The 23,462-nt window shown below is 38.3% G+C and overlaps 1 protein-coding gene across 2 annotated transcripts in view; it reads left to right on the forward strand.

Annotated features, from left to right (window-relative positions):
- Positions 1-23,177, forward strand: part of LOC104950745 (5-hydroxytryptamine receptor 4) — a 40,846-nt gene extending 17,669 nt beyond the window's left edge. Inside the window, exons 6-7 of one of the 2 annotated variants that reach the window (XM_010777305.1) lie at positions 324-988; positions 21,444-23,177. In XM_010777305.1, the coding sequence (XP_010775607.1) occupies positions 324-988; positions 21,444-21,534 (756 nt within the window). In that variant the 3' untranslated portion in view covers positions 21,535-23,177. Of the gene's footprint in view, positions 1-323; positions 1,000-21,443 lie in introns of both variants that reach the window. The other variant, XM_010777306.1, reaches the window with a different exon arrangement.
- Positions 23,178-23,462: the final 285 nt, after the last annotated feature.

Consider the following 23,462-nt stretch of genomic DNA (forward strand, 5'->3'; position numbering starts at 1 on the left):
CATTAGGACAAAGATATTACGTATACATACAATCAGTATTAGTTCAGAATAGAACATTATATTTTTCTTTAGCCTAATTTAGCAACACCTTACAAATCAACCGGTAAATATAGTCTCAAATTGGTCTTTATGCTATGCTAGGCTAACTGCCTCTTAGCTCCATCTCTACACTCACAGGCAAGACTAGCATTATTAATGCTTGACTGCAGGTCATAATGTCATAATAATGACATTATTTGGCACTCAAGTGGCATTGAAATGGTCAGAATATCTTGTTGTAACATTGTGATGATTTTTTGTCTGTATCTTCTCAACTTTCCCAGATTGAGGAGAGAAAAGGCTTGGCTGGAGCCTCCAATGACACAAGTTGTGTGTTTCTGGTGAACATGCCGTATGCCCTGATCTGCTCTGCAGTGGCCTTTTATGTCCCGTTGGCCCTTATGGTCCTGGCCTACCAGCAGATCTACGTCACCGCCATGACTCATGTACGGCAGATTGAGACACTACAGCGAGCCGGCTCTGCCCCTGTGAGTGGACCGACTCCGATGATCACAGTGAGGTCCTCCACTTCCTCAGACCCTACAGATCACTACCGCCTCAGGACAACAAGGGCCCTCTCCCCTTCAGAGCAGGCCCCCATAGCAAATAGCCGCATGCGCATTGAGACCAAGGCCGCAAAGACGCTGGCCGTTATAATGGGTTGTTTCTGTCTGTGTTGGGCACCGTTCTTCATCACCAACGTAGTGGACCCCTTCATCCATTACTCAGTGCCCTGGCAGCTATGGACAGCCTGGCTGTGGCTCGGGTACATTAACTCAGGGTTGAACCCCTTCCTGTACGCCTTTCTGAACCGGGCGTTTCGGAGAGCCTTTCTGGTGATCCTCTGCTGTGGGGATGAGCGGTACTCACGACAGGGGAGCTGCTCCTATGGACAGGTCCAGAGAGCGTGCTCTGCTGCATCGGTCAACGGAACGTCAATGGCACTAAGGTAAACACATGGTAAAGGCACATTTGCAGCAGTTTTGAATATTTGAGTGTGAATGAATGTGTGTGCTATCCTGCCTTCAACTGTGTGAAAAGTCCATCAAAGTAAACTGTGCAGACTGAGAGCAAGTGGGTTGTTGGAGAGTCTGTTTTTGTATTTATTTATATGTCTTTGATGCTCTTTAGTGTAAAAATGTAAAGAGTGATGGATTGGATTGTTATTTGTTCCTTTGTCAATTTGACAACACAACCGGATACAAGCAACATTTTGTTCACTTGCAGCTTTTTCAAAAGTGTTGCTGCAGCATTGTACCATTGCTCTGTTGACCTGCAGAAGTCCCATGAACAAAACGTGGACACCACAATTATCAGTACAAGGTACAAGTTAATGATTGGTTGCTGGATTGGGCTGGATAAGATGCCTTTTTAAATCATTTAATTTAGTTTCTCCGCATCCTATAGATCATAGATTGCATTAAACCAGCAGCAAGTCAAAAAATATCACAGCTTGGTGCAACCTTCATCTTATTTGATTTCTCATTTAGGCCATGTGTTGGCCCAATGTGTAATTTTTAGATATGAACATGCCGTGCCTTCACTAGGAAAATATATACATGGTCAAAGCAGCTGTGGTGTTCTGCAGATTGAACATTTTACCATAAAAATGTCCTGGACTCAGACTTGTTAAAAATGAATTAAATAGTCAAATCAGCCAGTTTTCAGCATAGTGTGAAATCGTACTGTATGAAGCCTGCTCTTGAGCTATGTCATATGCGTTTATTTTTGTTATGTCCGATTAGGAAATATACAACAAATGTAAGCTTTGTTCCAGTTGTAGGCACAGATTCAGAATATGTTGTGTACATAGATGTACAGCAATGAGGAAGCTGGGAAGGTAGATGGAAACATTTGTGAGCACAGACAGTAACAACGGCATGTAGCAGGAGGGAGTCACAATAACCAGAATCAAAGGGGCTGACAGTGAAAGTAGGTAAGATCCTAAGGATTGCCTTGTTCTAACAATTGTAATCATATACTAAGAGTTTAATTGTGTTGATGAGTATGGCTTTAGCAAAGGCAAAAGCCAGTTTGGAAAGGTTGGTGCATTGATAAAAGTGAGATTGGGACAATGGAAACAGATTTAGCAAATAATTGAATTTTCCACTTTATTTTAGACCCTCAGAGGTTCATCTGACTTTCTTGACCAATTTTGTCAGCTTGTAAACATTTTAAAATGGGCAATACATTTGGATGAAAACCAGTTTGGCTCAAAGTGAAACGTCTCAACAACTTGCTCACTCAATGAAATGCAATCATATTTGAATTATAAGTATAACTTCTGAGATCCCCGACTTTTCTTCTTTCTCGTCACCAGGTGTTCACTTTGGTTTTGGACTTACAGATGCTCTGTGTTCAGTGATGATTAGTTGATGTTAGCATGCTTAAATGCTAGACTAACACAGTTAACATGGTCAAGTAGTTTTTTATACAAGCAAGTGTTACACAGGGCCTTAACCTCATATCCAGGAAACAGACGTGGGTCATAATAATCTTGTGTGTATAATAGTAATGATGTTATCGGCTAAAAAGTTCACATAGACGCAGATATACGGGAATTTTTGTTTAACTATCATATCTTCTGTGATATTGTTACACTATAGAGTGCCACAGTGACGCGTCCTAAAACCCGGAAGTAAATTCCTCCCGGTTCCTTCGACAAAAACGCAATGCAATTTCTCCATAGGATTTTGGAAAATAGCTCGAAATAAGGTCTGTGGTTGAGACACATTTAAGAGACGGATCACGTTTTGTTCAGCCGGATAATATTAACATGTCTACCCTACTTTTATAATTTTCTAATCATAAATCTAGTCGCCAGAAGCAAAATGCTAACGTTATGCTATAAGCAAACTACAGCAGGGTTGCTGCTTCAACGTCACGCCAACTTAAGATCCATATTCAAAACTACAGATTCAAAATTGTACATGTTGAAGCGTTTGCAGGAGGCAGTTACTTGCTTTCAAGCAGAACACGGGGAAAAACAAACTTACACGTGTTTACGTGTTCGGTATAATGACGTAAAACGGCCTCGACAACTTCTGTAGTCCTATTCAGCCACTTGTTAACAACCATAGTTTTTCAGACATGTAAACTCTTCAAAAATCACCAGTGGGATCACTGCTGATGTATTTAATGTCGTAGAACAAAACGTGATCCGTCTCTTAAATGTGTCTCAACCACAGACCTTATTTCGAGCTATTCTCCAAAATCCTTTGGAGAAATTGCATTGCTTTTTTGTCGAAGGAACCGGAAGTGGTAAAATGCTAACTTACTTCCGGGTTTTAGGACGTGTCACTGTGGCACTCTATAAGGATGTCAGGAACTACAAATAGGCCTATGTCCTATGACTTTATTGCCGTTGTATTCATTGCCTTGATAGAGCCGTCAGTAATAAACTGACACCTACAGTACTCTTATGACATGCTTGTTGACTTGAAAAGTAAACTACATGTTCCTGTAAAAGATATGAGTCATCTTAAGTCGTTCGTCTATGGAGCCGTAGAGTTTTCTTTGAGCCATCTGAGTTGTGGTACAATTAATGGACTTCTGGGAGGAAAGATTGAACTTTACAGATCTTTGATTGAGTAAATGTACAATAGCCTTTTTAGTTATTTTCTCAACAGAAGGATTTCTGTTGACGTGAATGGTGGTGATTAAGTTGACGTCTGTGTTTGTGCTCTCCTTCCAATGGGGATGATGGAGGAGGTGACCTGCTTGTGTCTGCACTGTTTAACTTTAACACAAGTGCTCCACCATCGCAGAGAAACAGAGGGAATCACATACACACACATACACACACGCACGCACGCACGCGCACACACACACACACACACACACAGCCGACCATTTTTGTATTTATTATACAAACTACATGGCATGTGAGGGAGACCTTCCGCTATGGTCGAAAAATTTGTATTTGCATGCATACACTTACTCAGTGCTATGTATGTAAGCAAGTCCATGTGTATTCCAGTCTTTGTCTTTGCTCTTTGTTGTTGTAATGTATATAATGTGTGTGTGTGTGTGTGTGTGTGTGTGTGTGTGTGTGTGTGTGTGTGTGTGTGTGTGTGTGTGTGTGTGTGTGTGTGTGTGTGTGTGTGTGTGTGTTTCTGAGGTGTCTGTGGGATTTCTTTAGGGCTTTCTATCTTTGCGTGTATAGGAAACAGAAAGGCAAACAGTGTTAACTCCAATCTGATGTCCTCTCTTAAAATCTGTCTCAGACAAAAAACAGACTCAGACAATCAGATTACAGCTGGCAGGATACTGGAAATTGAAATTACTCAAGGAATCGTAAGTTATTTTGTCTTTGAGCTCTTGGGTGTTAGATCCAGAATGTAGGCGGATGGTATCTGCATGTGTTCACTGTGCTGTGGTAAAATCACCCAAAAGTTTATTTTTGCTTGTGGTAAAGTGCCAAAAACATTGGACAGTTTGTTAGAGTAAGGCTTACAGTACGATTCAAGATTCGGTCAGATAAGTAGTGGTTGGAAATGAAAGCCATACGACCCATCCTAAAATGTCAAATATACTACAATAAAAACTAAATATATATAATAAAATAGTGGAAGAGACATTATCGTAAATGCGGCTAATCAGTAAAAAAAGCACATGGACCCAACAGAAGGCATATTGATTTTGCCAAGACAGCACCTATAATAAAACCAACCTAACTTGAGTATTGTGGCAGAGGAATATCAACCGACCACTTTTTCTTTTTTGGAGGCAGAGGTCATGTTTTCTTACAAGATGTTCTTGCAAGTTTGAAACAAAATAGTTACTGCCAACAGGGAAGGAAATCAAAGTCATATTTCATAGTATTTTTTTTTAAATCAATGAGTAGTGTCATGCAAACCCACCAGAATGGTCATCCAAGATGAAAACATACAAAGCTGGTCATCTCTAGTTGCTCCAGTTTATGGCCAGTTTTAAGCTGCTAAATTCTTGAATATTTAATTGTAAACATTTGTGGCTAATGAATCACTGTTCCTGCTCTGCTACCAAAATATGTTCACATTAGCAACTTCATAGCTCTGATCTTTTACCACAATGAAAATCCTATTGCCGTTTCCCTTAGTCTTAACAAGAAACACACACATTCACACACTGTCAACACTCCAGCTCCGGCAGTGGATAGTAGACACTTGTTTCTGATTGGAGTCATAACAAAGACGTTGTGTTGTGCCAACTAGTAGAGAAAGTAAAAAAAGCATCTCAAACATCTGAAACTGTTTAAGGCTGTTGAGTAAATACATCGTCCCTGGGGTCATTTTGTTACTCCGGAAGATACAGTACAACTTCATGTGTTCACTCATATTGCCAATTTGACACTGTGGACCAAATAACTCTTGATTTCCATTTGGTTAAACTCAAGTGAATGTCTAGCTGAAGTTGAATCTACTATGGCTCCTTCTAAGGTAAAACACTCCAGACTGGAAAGATGTTTTACCCCTGTAAAAACCAGAACACCCTGATTCCATCCTTTAATTGTCTTATTAAGGGCTTAAAAAGAAAAACGCCACTTAGAGAGCAGCTTAATCTTCTGCGATTAAAGGTGAGGGAGACAGTTCATTTTTGCCATTATATAATATTTCATAGTAACCAAAATAATCACAATTTATAAATACAGCCACAATCATGCAGCATTATTCTCTACTGCATTAGCCTTCTGCTATCAGTAGGTGAGCAGCCATTAGCTAGCTACAGCCGTTAGCCTTTGTCTGCAATTAACAGGGGGCTAACGTTATTAGCAACATTTTTCTCTACATCTCTAAAATACTACGCCTGTATTGTCTGCCTCTTTTTTTTTTATATAAGTCCTATTTCCTTTTTTGGGTTACTTTGCAGTGTAGGCAATCTTGCTAATGTTGACTTTTATCATCTGAAGTGACGTCCACGGCTGTCTGCATTTGTAGAACAGTTTATAGCAATGTCCAGTCTCCTGTCATGGGATATTTTTTCTAAATCCTGAAAAAAATGCCAAGAAGAGATGCAGAAGTCTAGCGCCCTTTCAAATCACTTGAATGACAATACACTAAAATATTAAGTGTTTTTTTTGCCCAGTGTCAACAACAATATACAGTCTAACCCAACTTAAGTTAACACAGTTTTTAGATTCCATAAACTGTGGGAAGATCTGATACTTTCATCCCCTTTAAACACGGGGATCTCCCCTCAATTACAATCTGACATAGGAGCCTGTTGAGAGTCTTTTTCAGAGGTAAAGTATATTGTTGTTGAAGATCTTGTAGTCGTCATAATTGTATTGATGGCCACAGTTTTGTTTGTTAAATCTCACTTTTCTTCATGTTCTCTGGAACTCTTTCAGCTCTGTCAACTTACCTCCTTCAGAGCAGCTGACACCAGTACCTATAGCAGTGTGGGCTGAATGTGTGAGCTTTAACTCAAAATGAAAAACATGGCAGTTATTCAAACAAGAGTTAAGGTGTAAAATGTGAGGGTGATACAGACTTGATGTGCACAAATGAGACGTAGATGCCTTGCTTTAACAGGAAAACCTGTACAGGTAAACAGGCACATTTCCGTGCTAAAGTAGCATACAGTATAGTCAAACAGTTTAGGGGAGACAGGAAGGATTATTGTAAAAAGTGTCCCATGTCTGGTGAGAAAAATAACAAGCCACAACTCAGAATGTCCAACTCTTCCTGTAATCGTTAATCAGCTTTAGTATGATCCGTCCTGAGTTTCACCTTCAGCTCTGCATGGAGATCGCAAGCTTTATTGAATCCTATAAATACAACCGAGCAGCGGACACCGTTATCAGCCGTGCACAATCAGTGTGATTGTTATGTGATTCAACTATCTGCCAGTCAATGCCTTGGCAAAGCGCAGCTATTTACCGGTTTTCAAACAGCAGAATTGGAAATCTCTTTGGGGAATTAAGGTTCATGTGGGAAAATTGTAAAATTATTCTTTTTGGGTCCAGGCCCTGTCATCATGTTCAATAAATCCTGTTTTCCCACCCTGAATGTTTCTGTGTTTTGATTGTTAAGATTAGATAGAACATTCATCTCCATGTAGGGAAATAATGCTGCAGGATTAAACAGGCGAGATGACAAATGAGCTAGGAGTTGTACTCAAGGATGGAGGGTTGATTTTGTAGATTTACAAATATGATTTAGAGTTTTAGACTGGCTACAAAATGGAGAAACATAAACAATTTCTACGTTTCATCACTCATCGTCCTTTGTAGAAGAAAATAAAGACCACCGTGTTTGCTGTCTTTCAACCTTTTATACCCTGTCACCTGTTGTCTTTGGCCAATCAGGGAGGATCTCTGGAATTAGTACCAATTTGAACCAGGTGACATCAATGCCTCCTCATTTAGAGCTAGATGGTACTCAGTTGTAATTTTATAAAGAAAATGAATAGAATGTACCCTCTCAAAAAGCATAAACAGTTACAAATCCCCTTTTCTGAAGTGACTAATCTTACAGTAGAAGAAAAATACCCTCCAAGATATTTTGTTAGAGGAAGTGCAGTTCTTAAGGGTCAGAGCACATGTGTGAAAGAATACCACAAGTAAATAAGCTGTAAATAAGTTCACAGCTCATTAGATGAGTAGAGAAATGTGCACCTTCCTCTCAGCATAAGTACCAACATTGACTCAAGAAATTACATATATGTAGCAGAAAAAAGCGGGCACAAAAATGCGGTGTAAAATGATGTTACCAGTGTTGATTTGTCTTAGATCAGGTGATATATCTTAACAGACGGATTGTATAGAAGTATAAGAAAACACTTCCTTACTTCTTACTTAATTTATTACTTCAGTAAACATTATAAAAACCTGTTTATATGGCCTTGAACCCTAGTTAAAGTTTTCTTCAACATAGCATGATACCGTGTGGCTATAGCCTACCGTGTGATTGACATGTCAGTAGCGCTGTGTTGTCTGCTCTGGATATTGTCCGTGTTTTTTTTCATGAAACTAACGTTTTCTTTCCAGTTTATGAAAGGTATTTGTAAAGTTTCATTAAACTAAGAATGTTTTTTCAGTTCTTGGTTATATCTAGCTTCACCATGTGACTGCAGTTTCAAAAAAAAACATGGCGACAGCTAAAAAACACCATGAATACGACCAAAATGCTAAACTTAAGGCTTCAAAAAGGTACTCTACAAAACCAATGGAATTTTAGAGCCCAGAGTTTAGGTAAAGCTTGACCCATACTTAACGTCAGGATATTTGTCTGTTTTAGCTTGAATTTATTCCAAGTCTTAAGGCTACAGCTTTGTTATGATGTTTGAGAAAAGAGAATCATAGCTAAATAGAAAACTGTGTCGATCTGCCCATCTTGGTTGAGGATGATGTCATTCTTTGGGAATATCCGAAGATTAAAAGCTTATAAAAAATCACTTTAACCTGCATTACACTGCTCTCTCTTTCTCAGTCTTTTGAGATAATCCTAAAAATCAACCTGCTATAAGAGTGAGAGAAAATACGAGCTTTCAAAGTAAACAATGGCTGCTCAGCTCTAAAAAACTGAATTAATGTTGAGTGTCTTTATATTTTTTACGAGAACAAAAGGAGAAAATGTTGAAATATAAAACCAAAAAGTCTCATCTAAATAATAACAAATAGACAACATAATACAGAAACCCATATGACGATTGGCCTCATTGCTTCCTGTTCCACTTTGGGTCGAGGTCATCAGCTGCTGTCGCGTCCTTCCCTCCTCAGTTTTAGACTCGGTTTTGATGATATGAACTCATCTGTGATGCTAAATAGACTTATGTATCCCTCAGTCTCTGGCTCTGCTCTCAACGGTAATAGAAACATTTCCTTGGGGACAAATCAGATAGGAGAATGGCCCCACCTGGGCAATTCAGCTCGGAAAATTCAATTAGGCTTTGAATTTGTTTTATTAATCTAGAATGGACAAAATGATTTTTGTTACGTGAGACATTCTGAGTGTTACTGATTTGAATCTCAGACAATCCACATTTGGTCAGCCTTTAAACCAATGCCAAACATGTAAATACAGACACAGTCATTAGAATAAAAAGAAAAGGTCATATTTAGCTCCTATCTGTTTATACTAACAGATATCGTGCAGCAAATGAACGTTTTTTCACCTGTTAACAAAGAAATAGTCACCTGTTTAATTTGTCTGGCAAACCTATTTTCTTATTTTGTATTCAGCTGACAGATTGTAATCAATACATGTAAAACCAATGTGCAGTTTTGTATTAGCTCTGGTTTTAATCTCATGTCTCTTGCTGCTGCTAAGTGATCCACTTTGTTGTATTTGTCCGCCAAGTCCGGTTGTATAAAAGTCTATGAAGAAAGGAAATTATTTCTCACTTAATCAAGTTAACACATTCCCTATTGAGTTAATAGTCCCAATAGCTAGTTCCAAGTCTTATTCAAAACTGCATGATGCTCATTTAGTGAATTGTGCTACCATATAGAGTATAATTAAGCAATAGCTCACGACAGGCCGTGGTATATGCTCATTATATCACAGCTAAGGGGCGTGGTTCGGCCCGACGCGAAGCGGAGGGTCGACAACCCCCTTAGCTGTGATATAATGAGCATATATCACGGCCTGAAGTGAGCTATTGCTTTTATAAAACGGTTACCAAGTGTGGCAATATGAAAGAAAAATACACACTCTAATTTAAATAGTTTTTATTAGTAAATAATGATGTTCAAAATAAAATAGTCCCTCTGTTGCCTTCTGCACAAAACATAGTGCAAGGTGGTTGCTATGCAACAACACTAACAGCGAGCGAACATATTAGACAGAGAGCGTTGATCCATTATTTGGCTGTTTATTTACATTAATGTGTATGTTGCTGTTTATTGTGCATCCACTGAAAAACTGTCCAGCATCAGTAGCATGGCTTACGTGGTCACTTGTATAGGTTGAGGTTGTTCTAGGCTGTTGCTTGGCGTGGCGAGAATATTGCTCCACTTTCTCCGGTCCCGAGATTGGGCTTCCAGTAACTCTGGAGAGAGCTTTCGCACCTGTGGCCACTACGGTCATAATTTTCTATGCTTTGTTTCAAGACCCGCATCAGAAAGCTTTTGAATGGTGGTACTTTTCCAGTTGGTCGTCTACCTGCTCTTCACGTAGCTCTGCACGTCGTAGTTTAGGTGCTTTTTTTTCTGGAGATAGGCACTGCTCAATCCACTCCTCCATACTATAGTAAGACCCCCCCGGAGGTCGAAGTTAATCTTAAATGTTTCCATTTTATGCTTTGTAAATTTGTTTCGTAACGGAAGAAATTTAAATATATTTATAAAACTGACAAGTCAAATCAAGCAATCTGATTGGTCGATAGCGTTTTTGCGGACCTCTTTGATTACAGATTAGAAAACATCGTTGCTTGCTTTAAAAGTAGCACAATTCATTATGTTAAACCTTCAAAAGTATCTAGATATCCCTGCCCTAATGCCAAAGGAACTGCACACTGAATATGTTTTCCCGTTTGATGTCTATGTCTGGACCGCTGCGTCAAAAAGGAGGGCTTCTGCCCAGCTTCTGCCCCGTTACTTCTCCGCTGCTTTCTTGTTCCAGTATCAGTTTGCTTTTCAGCCCAACGGTATACTGTTTTTCTCAGACGCGGAGGGATACTGAATTGTTGTGAAAAGTAACTTACAATTCTACCCGTGGTATACGCTCAGTATATCACGGCTAAGAACCAATCAGATTGCTTGATTTTACTTGTCCGTTTTATAATAAACAATAAAACAGGGCATTACTAACTCATGATTTACAGATTGCTACCACAGTGTTCTCCGAGCTGAGTGCTTTCCAGGTTTTCGTCTAAGAACTTTCACATAAGATTTTCTTTTCACGCATGTACTAAGCTCCATAGATCCCAAAAATCTCGTTGGCAAGCAGGCAGGAAGAGGTGCGACGCCCTGTCACAAGAACATGATTTATAATGGATTAAACACGATTGGTAGAAAAAATGGATGTTGCGTCAGTTGGCCTGAAACAGAGATACTCAATACATTAAATCCTTACTTCCTGGATTGAACTTTCCATCAATTGTAATGCCAGGCTCTGATTGGGCTTTTGAGGACTATTCACATCACTGTTTCCCATGGTTCCTTGAGTAGACTCAGATGCTGATTAAGGAAGATAAATACCAGGAGATGATGAGTGATCACACCTCCATCTATTCTGAAAATGTCAGCTTTTTTTGCATTTTATTGTGTTAGGCTTCATTGGGTGTTTACAGTCTTAAGCAAAAGTCACATGACTCACAAGCAGCAGCTTTAATTTAGTGAACAAAAAAGACAACTTAATATGTTCGTCAATGACCATGACGAGACAGAGAAACACACACCGACCTTAACAATATCAACATTATGTTTGTGAACCTAGGGCTCAGATTACTTGAGCTATGTGTGGGTAAAACACGTGTTCATAGAAGCCTCCAGTCATCAAACAGTCATAAGTTTAACTTTACAATGTAACATTGGAGTTTCAGTGATGGAGCAATGTCAGAGGTCTCCGTCAGTCTTAACCTGCTGACTTTGTTTTAGCTTCAGGTCACTCACATACTTGAAATGTTTCCGTCTGCTTAAAAAAGAGAACAACAATGGGTTTTTTGTCTGACTCACACGGCACAACGGCTTACTTTAAGCCTGTCATAAACACTGGCTGTCGGCGTGTATGTTGTGCAGTTGAGCCGATATTGAATCCGGGGATGAGTTTGAGCTTCCTTCGGATTTGTTTATACTCATTTGTTTTCTTTGTTTTCCCTTTAAATTCTGCAATTTTCCCCTACAAGACTAATGATGATATAATTCAGTTCAGTTAAATTGTTTTGATCTCAGTCAGAGCTTCATCCTGCATGCCGAGCTTTGACTTACCGGCTGTCCTCACTTGATGAACAAGGCCCCGAGTGCAATATTGCCCTTTTTAATGTGACTTTCATGCAAGTTACATGGAGGTGATAAAAAATGAAAACCTAAAGTAGCAGGGAACAAATACAAAAATTGGAGTGATACAAAAAATGAATGATTTTCTTTATGAATAACCATTTCTGGAGGATTTCTCCCTGTTAATTACGTTTTTGTTTGTGTTATTTGGGAGCCACCTCTTCACTAGGGCTGCATAATATATATATATATTTATTTATTTAATCAACATTATTGCAGTACAAACCATTTTTTGTTGGTCAAAGACAGTAAAAAACTAAAAAAGTTGCATGCAACCCATTTAAACTTGACAGCCATCTTAGTGAGTGCTTTTTATATTGTATTTGTGTGGAGTGACCTGTCAAATCTCATGCTACCTCTCTGCATTGATGTTATAAAAGCCACTGATGTGTTTCTGTAACCATCAGGCTCTGAAGCATGAAGCTCTGCAGCTGAGACCAAAGTGGGTCCCCTCACAGGTCTGGTTAACGTGTCACACTTCCTTCATTACTCTGCCTGAAAATCAGCACTCAGCTAATATTAAGTAGCTCCTTGTGTGTTCACTCGACGGTATTTATTTTATTAACAGACAGACTTCTTTACTTGTACAGTTTCCTATGTGCTTATGATTTTTTTTCTCTAAAATGCACATCACAATAGCTAGGGGAAAAACACTCCTCGTGTTTTGTCCTCCAGATACTGCGATTTTCTTTGCCCGAATGAACCAGACATTTAAGCTTTTTGTAATAAAGTTTTTTTTACATGAGTGGTTTATTTTCTACCACTTGTTACCTTAGCAACAGCAAGCAGGTAGGAGAATTATTTGAACAGTTTTTGGTCCCTCATGGGTTAGTCATTGAAATTGGTCACAGACCCATTTCAGTACTTTACAGATAAGAGAGAATCACTACGCAGCCTTTACAGACAGTTTCTTTGTAGACAACACGTCCGAGTGTTGATGGAATTGCATTAAAGCTAATTACCTTAATGGCATCATTCCATGAGTCTCTTTTCCCTCCAAAATAGACGTATAGGACGCAATGAAACATCATTTGTTTAGTGTCAGATGTAAATAAAGTATTCAGACCCTTGCTACATTAACACTAGAACTGCCAACGGGTACAGTTTACCCGCAGCTGTTTCTTGATTGAATGTAACTTTTTTTCAATAGAATATTCAAGTCTCCCAGTCTGTGACTTTTCCTGAAAGTGTGTTATGTAGCACCCTCTGTTGTTAAAAATGGTCAATATGAAGTCAGATTGAAAAAATGGTCAACAAAAATTGCCATTTATACCCATCAGCGCCAGCGGGTAATATTTATTTACCTTATAGAAAATGCTGTGATTTTCGCGCTATTGATTTTGCGCGTAAACATGACGTGTTGCTATAGCAACGCCTGGTTGTCTACTGCAGATAGAGAGATAGATAGATAGATAAGAGAGATAAATAGATCACTGTGAGATCAAAACTCACTGATCTAGCAGCCAGAAAAGACAACCCACAACTTCGATTTACGGGTCAGAAACGGCAAAAATACGGTTTACCTTTGCTGTTTTCTGATCAAAAGTTGTGTTCAAGGCATTCAAACGCAAACGCTGCTGAAGGTTAATCCAATGTATCTGTGTCACTTTGAAATGACTACAACTATAGTATTTTATTAAAGACGAGAACCCTGTGTTCTAGTATGATAAATAAAATAACATTGTACCTTGAAAATCAATGCATTATAATAGCGGACACGTACATTTGACCCGTTGGTGGTTTTTGGCGGTGGGTGGTGTTGGCGTTGAGTACAGCGACCCCTGGTGGTTTTAGTGTTAAGAAGTTGCAGATTTGAGCTTCGTAATGTCTTTAGTGTATTGGTTAGGTCATGTTTTTCTCAGGTACAATGGCGTATGGTGCAACAGTGTTTTTCAAATGGACAAAACTGAAATTGAGTTGAAAAAAAATCACAGGAAGCACAATCCATCTATAGAAGTTGTGATGCATGTACAAAGGAACAAATACTGATACTGACAAAATTAGGTAGAGTGAAAATTATTTATATAGAGAAAACATCACATTTTGGAAAGAAGTGATGACACAAAATGTTATTACTTGTAAGACTATGAGGACTGTTAGACAGAGAGAAAAACTCAATTGCCTCTTTGGTTAATTTGCCATCTAAAAAGGGGTTTCAGAAACACTGCCCTGCTAAAACCTGGAACATTTGGATGCCGTTAGAACTTAGCGATTATATGCATCACAAAATGGGTCAATAGAAGATGACGTCTTAAATCAAGGCGCCTCAGATCTACAATAGTCCATCTGCACTGTTTCTTTCCAGATTTATTTTTGGCTGCAAGCTGCTTCTAACTGTTTCAGCTGTTGCCCAAAGATTGAATCTGGTTAGTGGTATTTTTCTTACTGAAGTCATAGTGAGTGACAAGGCTGTGAGGTTGTTTGTTTGTGTTTGATTGACAGAAAGATAGTTTTGTGTATTTTGTTTAAGGTGTATAGTAGTGATTGAGCGGTGGGTTTTCCAGGTTAAGCTGCATGTTGATCACTTTATCTTATTATAATTGGATTTTTATTAAAGAAAAACAACTTTCCCATTCGGGTGCAGATAGAAATGGTGATCTTTGAATCAAGATAAAGTTAGGTTTAAGGATTGGGCACGATTTAAAAAATGATGTAATACAAATAAGGAACAAAAGAGACAGTGTTGCATGTTGAAGCACACAGAGACACGTGGAAACATAAAGCATCTAAAATAGAAGCAGTGTCTCGCTAACCGGCTGACCATCTCTGAGCAGGAAGTGAGGTGGTTTAACTTCAGGGGAGAAGGTCTAAAACTCTGTGAGATAGAAATCGTTTTCATTTCTTTCTAACAAAACAATGATCTCTCTTTGAAAACAGGAGGGATTTTTTTTTTTTTTATAAAGCCAGGACTTGCTATCTGATGGGATTCTGCGCGCCACTAAACCTGAGGGATATGGACAAAATTAAAATTGCATTAGTACACTGAGAAATGCCTTAAAAATAAAAGGACTGATGTCATCGTGAGCTGCATATAGCCCTATAAAGCATGATGTAAACCATTACAAATATTTCCTTACCGATGTTGTGGATTTTTACTTGTTTTCTTTTGATTTAAAAATACCAATCTTAGAACAGTATGACAAAACTGAAATATTAGTTGTTGATAGAGAAGTCCCGATAAGAGCTGTTTTTTTAACGTGAATGACCAAATTAGACAGTCTACACAAAACGCAGCCACTCTGTAACTCCCCCCCACACATCCGACAGTCCCACACAATCACCACATTCAAATCCCAACTAAAAACCCACCTGTTCAAAGGAAGCCCACTCACTGTAGTGCTCTTCATCCTCTGTTTCCCCTGAACAACCTGTCATTATCATTTGTGTCCACTTTGAATGACTCCTCCATGGTTGCCTGTCAGTGTTTTTATCATTTTCTGTTGCTTAGAGTATTTACTGTATTGTATGGTGTCCTTGGGTATCATGAAAGGCAGCATTACATAAAAGGTATTACTGTACTATCTATTACCCTAAATTTAAAAACGTTTCATGATCCATTTTCTATGATCTTTGTTGAGCGTTTGTCTCTCCTCTTTGTATTACTTGCCAGGATAATGGTTCTCTGTTATATTTTCATTTGTGAAAGAGCTTTGGGGGGGAACATGTTTTGCGAGGTAAATAAAAATATTATTGTCATGTCATTTGAACGTATGGAGTATTAAAACTGTTAAACAACACACATGTTTTTATCCGATAAGAACAAGGGGTAGTTGGTAATTCAGCCTCTTGTGGCAGAACATAGTACTACACTAGAATACACATGTTTACACAGATGAAAAAGTTATTAGGAATACTGACACTGGCAAAAAACCCAGAAAGAAACATGTTCTTAAGTCCTAAATATGGAAGAGAAAATCAGTTATTTAAGACTAAGAAAATGGATCCCCTGAATACAGTTTTTCCCTCACTTGCCTCTTGGGGCTTCCAGCTGAGATTTGGTGTCAGGTCATTGCATGAAAATATTCCTTCAGAATGACTGCTTTATTTTTCGAGCACAGCTCAATAGTAGAAACATGAAAGGCAGAGTATCTTCTGTCCCAGAAACCCAGATCCCGCTCCTGAAGGGGCCGCGGGACATTGTGTATTCATGATGAACCGTGCCGTTTGAGGTTGGGTCAGTCAGAGTCAAAGTTTGTTTTCAGAGCTCTGTTTGTGATACAACTTCAATCTATAAGGTATTTTCTTTGGCCATCTGAATTGTTGTTATCCTGGAGCACATATTTGGAGTACATTTGTCACTTGGGTGGTCAGTATATTTTATTTTCTGGGAAGGAATGACACTCCAGTGGAGAGTGAGATTTCTCAGAACATGTTTCGATGTTAAAGGAGGAATGAATTTGGCTCTGGACCTTTTTACCAATTTAATATTTGGATTTATATGTATGTTTGTGTACTGTGTTGATGCTTGGTTTACGCAGAGTTTTTTTAATATGTTTTATTGCACTTGTCTATTTATGTGCTGACTGTCTGTTCAATGTTTTCATTCAGTTTGGTGTCAGGAAGGGTCTCTTCAACTGGGAATGACTCAATTTGACGACAGCAGCACATATCTTATGCATTTACTTCAGGGAGCAAAACTAATTTCACTGAGAAGGGAGGAAGCAACATTGTTTGTAATGAAAGGAAGAAGTAAAATATCTGGGTCTCTAAAAGCCTCTGATGTATAATTGATAAGGCCTGGTGTCCACAAGCTAACATCTCAAAACAAATCAAACGTAGTAAAGTACCTTTTTTGGTTATAACAACTAAATCCAGCATACTTAATCTTGTGTCCCACATTGCACCCTGCGTCTCTCAGTTGACCCGTCCAAACATTTTGCTGCATGGGAAAGTTTTACTTTTCCAGATCCCAAAGCGTCTTATGAATTCAATTAGCCAATTAATTTCCCTCGAGTGTCCAGCCAATGCTTCAGTCTGTACACATCCTATCTATTCGAACTGTGTTTGAAGTCTTGATTTTTCATTTATTTATATAAAGTAAATATTTATTTTGGGACATTTTATTTTTAAATATGTAAATTAGGCCTTTTTCTCATTTAATATGTGCTAATTTGCATACATTTCTTCAACAGCAATGTGAGCATTGGTTAAAGCAAGGTTAACAAGTTTGAGTCAAATCTTTATTTTAGTTAAATCCATTTATCTGAAAAGAACTTCAACAGCCATACAAAACATTTTATGAATCATATATTCCATACATGTAAATCAGACCATGACTGATTTATGAACTAACTTGTATGTGTAGTTTGTAGGTACTAGTGAATTTGAGTTGTCAGGCTCAGGGTGAGTAAAGAAAAACATAAAATGGCATACATTCTGCAGACACTACAGGGGGAAATGTCCCACGTTTATTACTGTATTATCATAAAGGTTGAATCCTTTTTGTATGACAATTTTTCCAAAAAGAAATATTTAAATATTCAAAAGAGTCTTTATCTAATGTTCACTTTGCTGAATTTAGGAGAAACTTACAAACACATAGATGCCATTACGCACCTAAATTGAAAAAATGCATGATAAATGCGATATTCCTGTATTCATTCAAGTTTGACAGTTTATGTGTTTTACCTCATGTGTTTAGATAAAAGTTCCCCAAGTACAGCATTCCTTTTTGCTGTAGAAAAGCGATTATGTTTGGTGTACACGGTTTTTAATCAATGAGCTGAAACATTTGAAACCTGTAGTACGCCCTGTTAGGTGTAAAATGAGCCTTTCTTAGAAAGAGCAGAAGTTTCTCCTCCAGTGATATCCTCAGCGTTCCTGTGGGAAAACACGTCCTATCAATTTCCCCCATCGGCGATCCCTCCTCGCTACTTTCGCTCCCAACGCGAGGAGATAAGAGAGAAATCTGATTTGTCCCTGAATGAAATTAGCGCTAAATTAAAGGACCACAAGCCTCTCCTGTATCTTGTGTTGATCCACCTTAAGGTCCCGTACTGTAACAGATCAGATGAAAGGATAAATAAAGGCAGTCAAGCACAAATGGTGTAGAAAGTGAAAATGTAAAAGGCATGAATTGTTATGAGTTTGGACAGCAACAATTAGAGTGTACCTGAATACTATAATTATAGTCTGATTGATTAATTAGATGAGTGCTTATTTCTAGGCATAATTAGCTTCTGCATTTAAATACACTCATAACATGAAACGTAAACAGAGACAGAAAATAAATGCAGCTCTGACACAAAAAAAGAAATGGTTCTCATTAAATAAAAATAAACATGGATCAACCGAGATTGAAGTGTCTACCTTAAAATGTAGTTATTATTTGTATGTATGTTTCTGAATTATCCGTTTATGATAGCAAAAGGCAGTATATATACATTTTAAAATATTACACAGAAGACTGTTGACAACACACAGTCAGAAGAAGAGGGAATACACACAGGTGTACATTTACAAAAGCGCAATAAACACAGTTTCAAAAAACTCATCCAGAATTCCTCCTGTCAGTTAAATCCAGCTTTTTCTCTCTCAAAAGAACAAAAAAATACATTTAAATCTGACCAACAGTCCAAATGTCCTCCTTGCTCATGATTGTTTCCCTAAGCGTGTCGTTTTTGATGTGTGTTTGGATCTCCTTATTCAATTTGTCAGACTGGAAGTCAGCCATAGATCAAACTCACAGATTATTTTTCTGAGCGCTGCTTCTCAACGACCCAAACAGGATTATAGTGAGAGACCTTAAGCTTGTGGATTGAAGAAGTCAGTGTTTAAAAGTGAATGTCAGATAAAGTACAGAAGACTTGTGTTGATCCAGCCACTAACCAACACCTGATGCTGTATGTTTTGTGAACAAATATTTTGTAAACGGTCTCAGTCAAGGCAGTGTTAGACGATACATTGCATTCATTGCGACTGATTCACCAAAAAATAGATATAAGCTCTAAAAAGTTGATAGTATTATTAACTTTTATGCATATCTAAAAACACTAGCAAAACACAATGTAGAGCGTACGCCAAAAACTGTAATTTATGAAAACGAAGGTACTGCTGGCAACGTCAGTTTGATGGGGGTTACATTATGTTGTTAACTTGGTCCCAGTGTGGAAGTGGCAGACTCCAACACAATAAATGCGCCTTATAGCTCAATTGGTAGAGATAAAGGCCCTTTTACTGGGGCTTGGTACACAATCCAGCTAGGGACTATTTGCCGCATGTCATTCTCTCTGTTTCCCCGTTTCAATTCTGCAATAAAGGCACTGGTTGCCCAAAGAAATCTTTGAAAACAGTAGAGATATTATTACATAATGGCAATAAATGGCTATTTCTGGAAACAAATCACCAAAAATGGCGTTGAATGTGTCTCTACTTCCAATGGCCATGGTACTTATCGTGTCAGAATAGAAACAGAAACAGATTTGAAGATTCCCATGAGAGAAGTTCACATAATTCACAAGTCGTTTCTCCTTTCTCTCCTTCTGATGAGGCAGGAAGCTTTTCCTGCAAGATTTTATTTTTATCATAATTGAAGGCAGCCTCACAAAACGTTTCGCTGCCCTCAAACTAAAGATAATGATGGAAAATGACCAAAGTTCACATGTATTGCAAGAGAAATCTCTTTAATCTCTTTCTTCTTTCCACTAAATCTGGACGGACGGATTAGAGGAAACACATGAGGGAAAGCTCTGGTGGGAATAACCATTGAAATATCTCTGGTAAAAACGTCTGCGGTTTCTCCATGAAATTGATGATTCAACATGTGGGAAAATTCCAATACTCTTTTCCCTCATATTTTTTACTCTGGGAATGTCCTGTAATGCAGGAAAAAAAGCCTTTTAGCTTTTAAATGCCACACTTCCTGTGGTTAAAGTCTCCTGGCATGAACGTTAGAGGGAAGATATGTGCAATGTTTGGGACTCCAATGTTAAACCTGAACTTGTTTAATGTAAGTGTTAATGTCCTCTAAAGTCCAGTCAAGTCTCCTGTCCTGTAATAAAACAATTAATTGATGGTGAATTATAAACAACTTTTTCAAACGGTATTTAAGCAGGGTTTTTCCACTCATAAAAAAACAATGAAAAAAAAAATACACTGTTTCCCATGAAGTTGGAATCATTTTGTTTTCAGACACATTCCTCTTTCAACTGTGGTTTACTTTTCACTGTGATGTTTGGAAGAGATTGATCAATGGTTTTGAGAAGATATCAACTTTATCTATCAATAATAAATCACATTGACACAATCATTTCATGAGGAGAGGTCAAATGTATTTATTCCCACATTATGGGCAACAGTGTATTTAGCAGGAGGGTACATTTGGGGATTACTTCAATGCAATGTGACAAACTCATAAACATATAATTATCCTCAGGGCAGTAAGGACAGATGTTGCTGTCAGACGTTTGTTGTTGACTTAAATTCATCGCCTAGAGTAGTGTCAGGATCTCTAGATACAAATCTGCAGGATGATGGTAATGACCCGAAATGTAAAACCTCAAGGCGTGCTGACTGTTCAACCTTAAAAACGTTTCATCTGTTATTTTCTAGATTCATGTAAAATAAAGAACGAGCGGTGGTCTTCTGACCTTGTTGTCACTGATAAACCTTTATACTGTGCGTGTCTTGACAGAAAACTGAAGAGCTGAAATTAGGGACTGTCTCAACAGGGCATGCTATTGGGCAAAGTGAGATTATATTATTATGAAATGTGTTGAATCAGACTGACAGACAGGCATCCTTTAGTTTAGACTGTAAACACACCCACTCTACAGAATAGTGTGTGTGTGTGTGTGTGTGTGTGTGTGTGTGTGTGTGTGTGTGTGTGTGTGTGTGTGTGTGTGTGTGTGTGTGTGTGTGTGTGTGTGTGTCAAATTGTCTGATAAGAACTAATCTTGGGAATTTACCAGATGGAATATATACCCAGACTTCCGTTCAGGTCTGTCTGTGTGTGTCTAGTAATACACTGCTTATGAGGTCCTTCTGTGTTAAGAACAGATTATGCTCCGACTTCATAAGGGACTTTTTGCCCATTCTGGTAAATTAAGGGTTTCTATTTGTACTGGGATTTAGTCGATTTGATTAAAGTAATAGGTATAACCACTCTCCAAATCTTTCTGCTGTAGGTGTGATGACGACGCCTCGGGGGGCAAGTTGCAACATTGAAATGTAATAATGTCCTTTTGCCAATTTGTATCATTATTGTCCTCTTTGTGTTTTAGAAACAGCCTTTTTTTTCTGTCTCCCTCTTATTCCTCCTTCTTCCTCCGCAAGGACTGCCCACTTTGAGAAGAATGCCAACAGAAGTTTCCGCTCTACTAATTTCCCATGCCTCCTTTCTCTTCCATTCCCACCAGCTTATTTCTACCAGCACAGCTATGATTCAACAGTCTCTGGCTTAAACTTAACCCTAACCCCTTTTTCTAAATCAATCAGATGTTTTTAATCAATATTATCTCAAAAGTCTCTGTCTCTTTTTCAGATTGTCCTTTCTGCCAAACCGGAGCTACAGTGACAATGGGCGAACGATACTGGCCAACGAGCAGTCCCAGGACTCTGTTGGGACTCTATGAGTAAAAAAGCAGCCAACTACGACCTGTTTATAAGGAGGTGGTCTCACGTGGATATGAACTCTAGGATCAGCATCCTCATATGACTTTTTTTTAAAACATGTTGATGCTGTCCGGGACTAGAGGCAATACTAGTCATCAGAAAAGTGCAGATCTGACTTTTGGTGAAATATCGGAGCATTTTGGTGCCAGAACAAAAGGGACAGTTGAAGAGTAAATGTGTCCATGGAACAAAACACACTGCCAATATGTTCCCCGGTCCTCAATCTAAAACCTAAAAGAACTGTTGAAATTCTGCGATTGGAAACATGAGGGCAACGGTCCAGAAAAACTGCAGCAGACTACAAGCAAAGCTCTGGCTAACACAACTGCTTTTTAACCTCTATGATAATGCTCATACAGGTGTCTTTAGGTGTCTTTAGATTACATTTTATTGAGCAGTAGTTTGTATTCTTGTATTTTACCAGCACCGACGGCACTCTGAAACTGCTGAATGTAATGTCCAAAGTTTTTATTTATTTTCTTCGTTTCATATCCCATGCTGAAGTAGCAGAGAATCAATGACGTCCCAGTAGTTTGTGATGAAATAAAGCATGTATCAAAATGGTTGTATCATTGTTGACCCTCGTGGCGAAACACTGATCTGATCATTTCAAGGCATTTAAATTATTGTTGCACTTTCCTCTGTAGGTTGAAAGTCTTAAATGTGTTGCATCTCTGTCCGGGATCAGTCAAATGTTGGTAGTACATCACTGCAGCGGGTTGGAAAGCTTGGTTGCCAGTATTAAATCACTCCTCCTGCATGAAGCTAAATTGACAAGTTTGTTAAGTTATTAAATTATTAAGACTTGGTATTACAGCACTGAAAAAACATACAAGAAATACAACCGAACATTAAAACAATTGTGGATTTTAAGAAAACAGTCATTTCTTTTTTGAAAAGTTGCTGAATCTGGCTCAAGCCAAGGTGAATATAAAAGACTGATGTCAATGGAGTAAAGAATCTCGGGCTAACTGGGTTTTAAATTAAATTGTATTTGACCACTAGGGGGCAGTATTCACTCTCCTGAGCTCGGATCTGGCCCTGTTTTGTCCAAGGTAAGGAAAAAACAAAAACAATGAATAAAAAGTGTCCAAAAGCACTAAATACAGACAAAGTGTATCTAATTATGTACAGATTTATAGACAAAGATACTTAGACCTGCAGTGTTGGGAGATACTCTTTTAGTTTTGGCAGCACTGGTGACCTTTTAAACTTACTCAGAGCCATTTACTCAAAGGTATTTCAAAATGCCCTTATAACACAGCTTTCCTCTGATGTTTGAAGCTCAGTTTAAATATCTGAACCGTTCTGTCTCCCTCTGGCTGTCTATCGCAACACGTTCATGAGATCGACACACAGAGGTGTGATACTGCAGCAGCCTCCACTCTCACATTTTAATTTCAATTTCTCAATGCATCTCTGCCTCAGAAAACAACATTAAACTCACCATCTTTCCTTTTTATTTTTAATGCACAACCTCCAGGCTTCAGAGATGTTGATGTGACCGGTGTCTTGTTACAATGTGACAACTTTTAATAGTCCACTGCCCTGTATTTCATCTTTGTTCCATGCAATGGAGATGATGAATAAACAGAGAATTTGACAATAATTGGGTGTTAATTGATTCATGTCGGGTCTATAAAATGTGGCTTATGCTAATTTCTCCAGATTTCAACACTTGAGTCTGTGGTATATTTATTTCTAATTGAACTGTACACTATATTATCATATTGTTATGTCACAAAGACGAATCTGCTAGCAAAACCTTGCCTAATTACACATCGTAGCAACATTCACACACACACAAACAAAAGTATAGTAGATATCAGTTGTATTTTACCCGTAAACAGCAGAGCTCTACAGCATTCTGGAATTTCATGGTGTTTAA

Source organism: Notothenia coriiceps, unplaced genomic scaffold (genome assembly GCF_000735185.1).
Source record: "Notothenia coriiceps isolate Sejong01 unplaced genomic scaffold, NC01 NC01_scaffold00017984, whole genome shotgun sequence".
Lineage (NCBI taxonomy): Eukaryota > Metazoa > Chordata > Actinopteri > Perciformes > Nototheniidae > Notothenia > Notothenia coriiceps.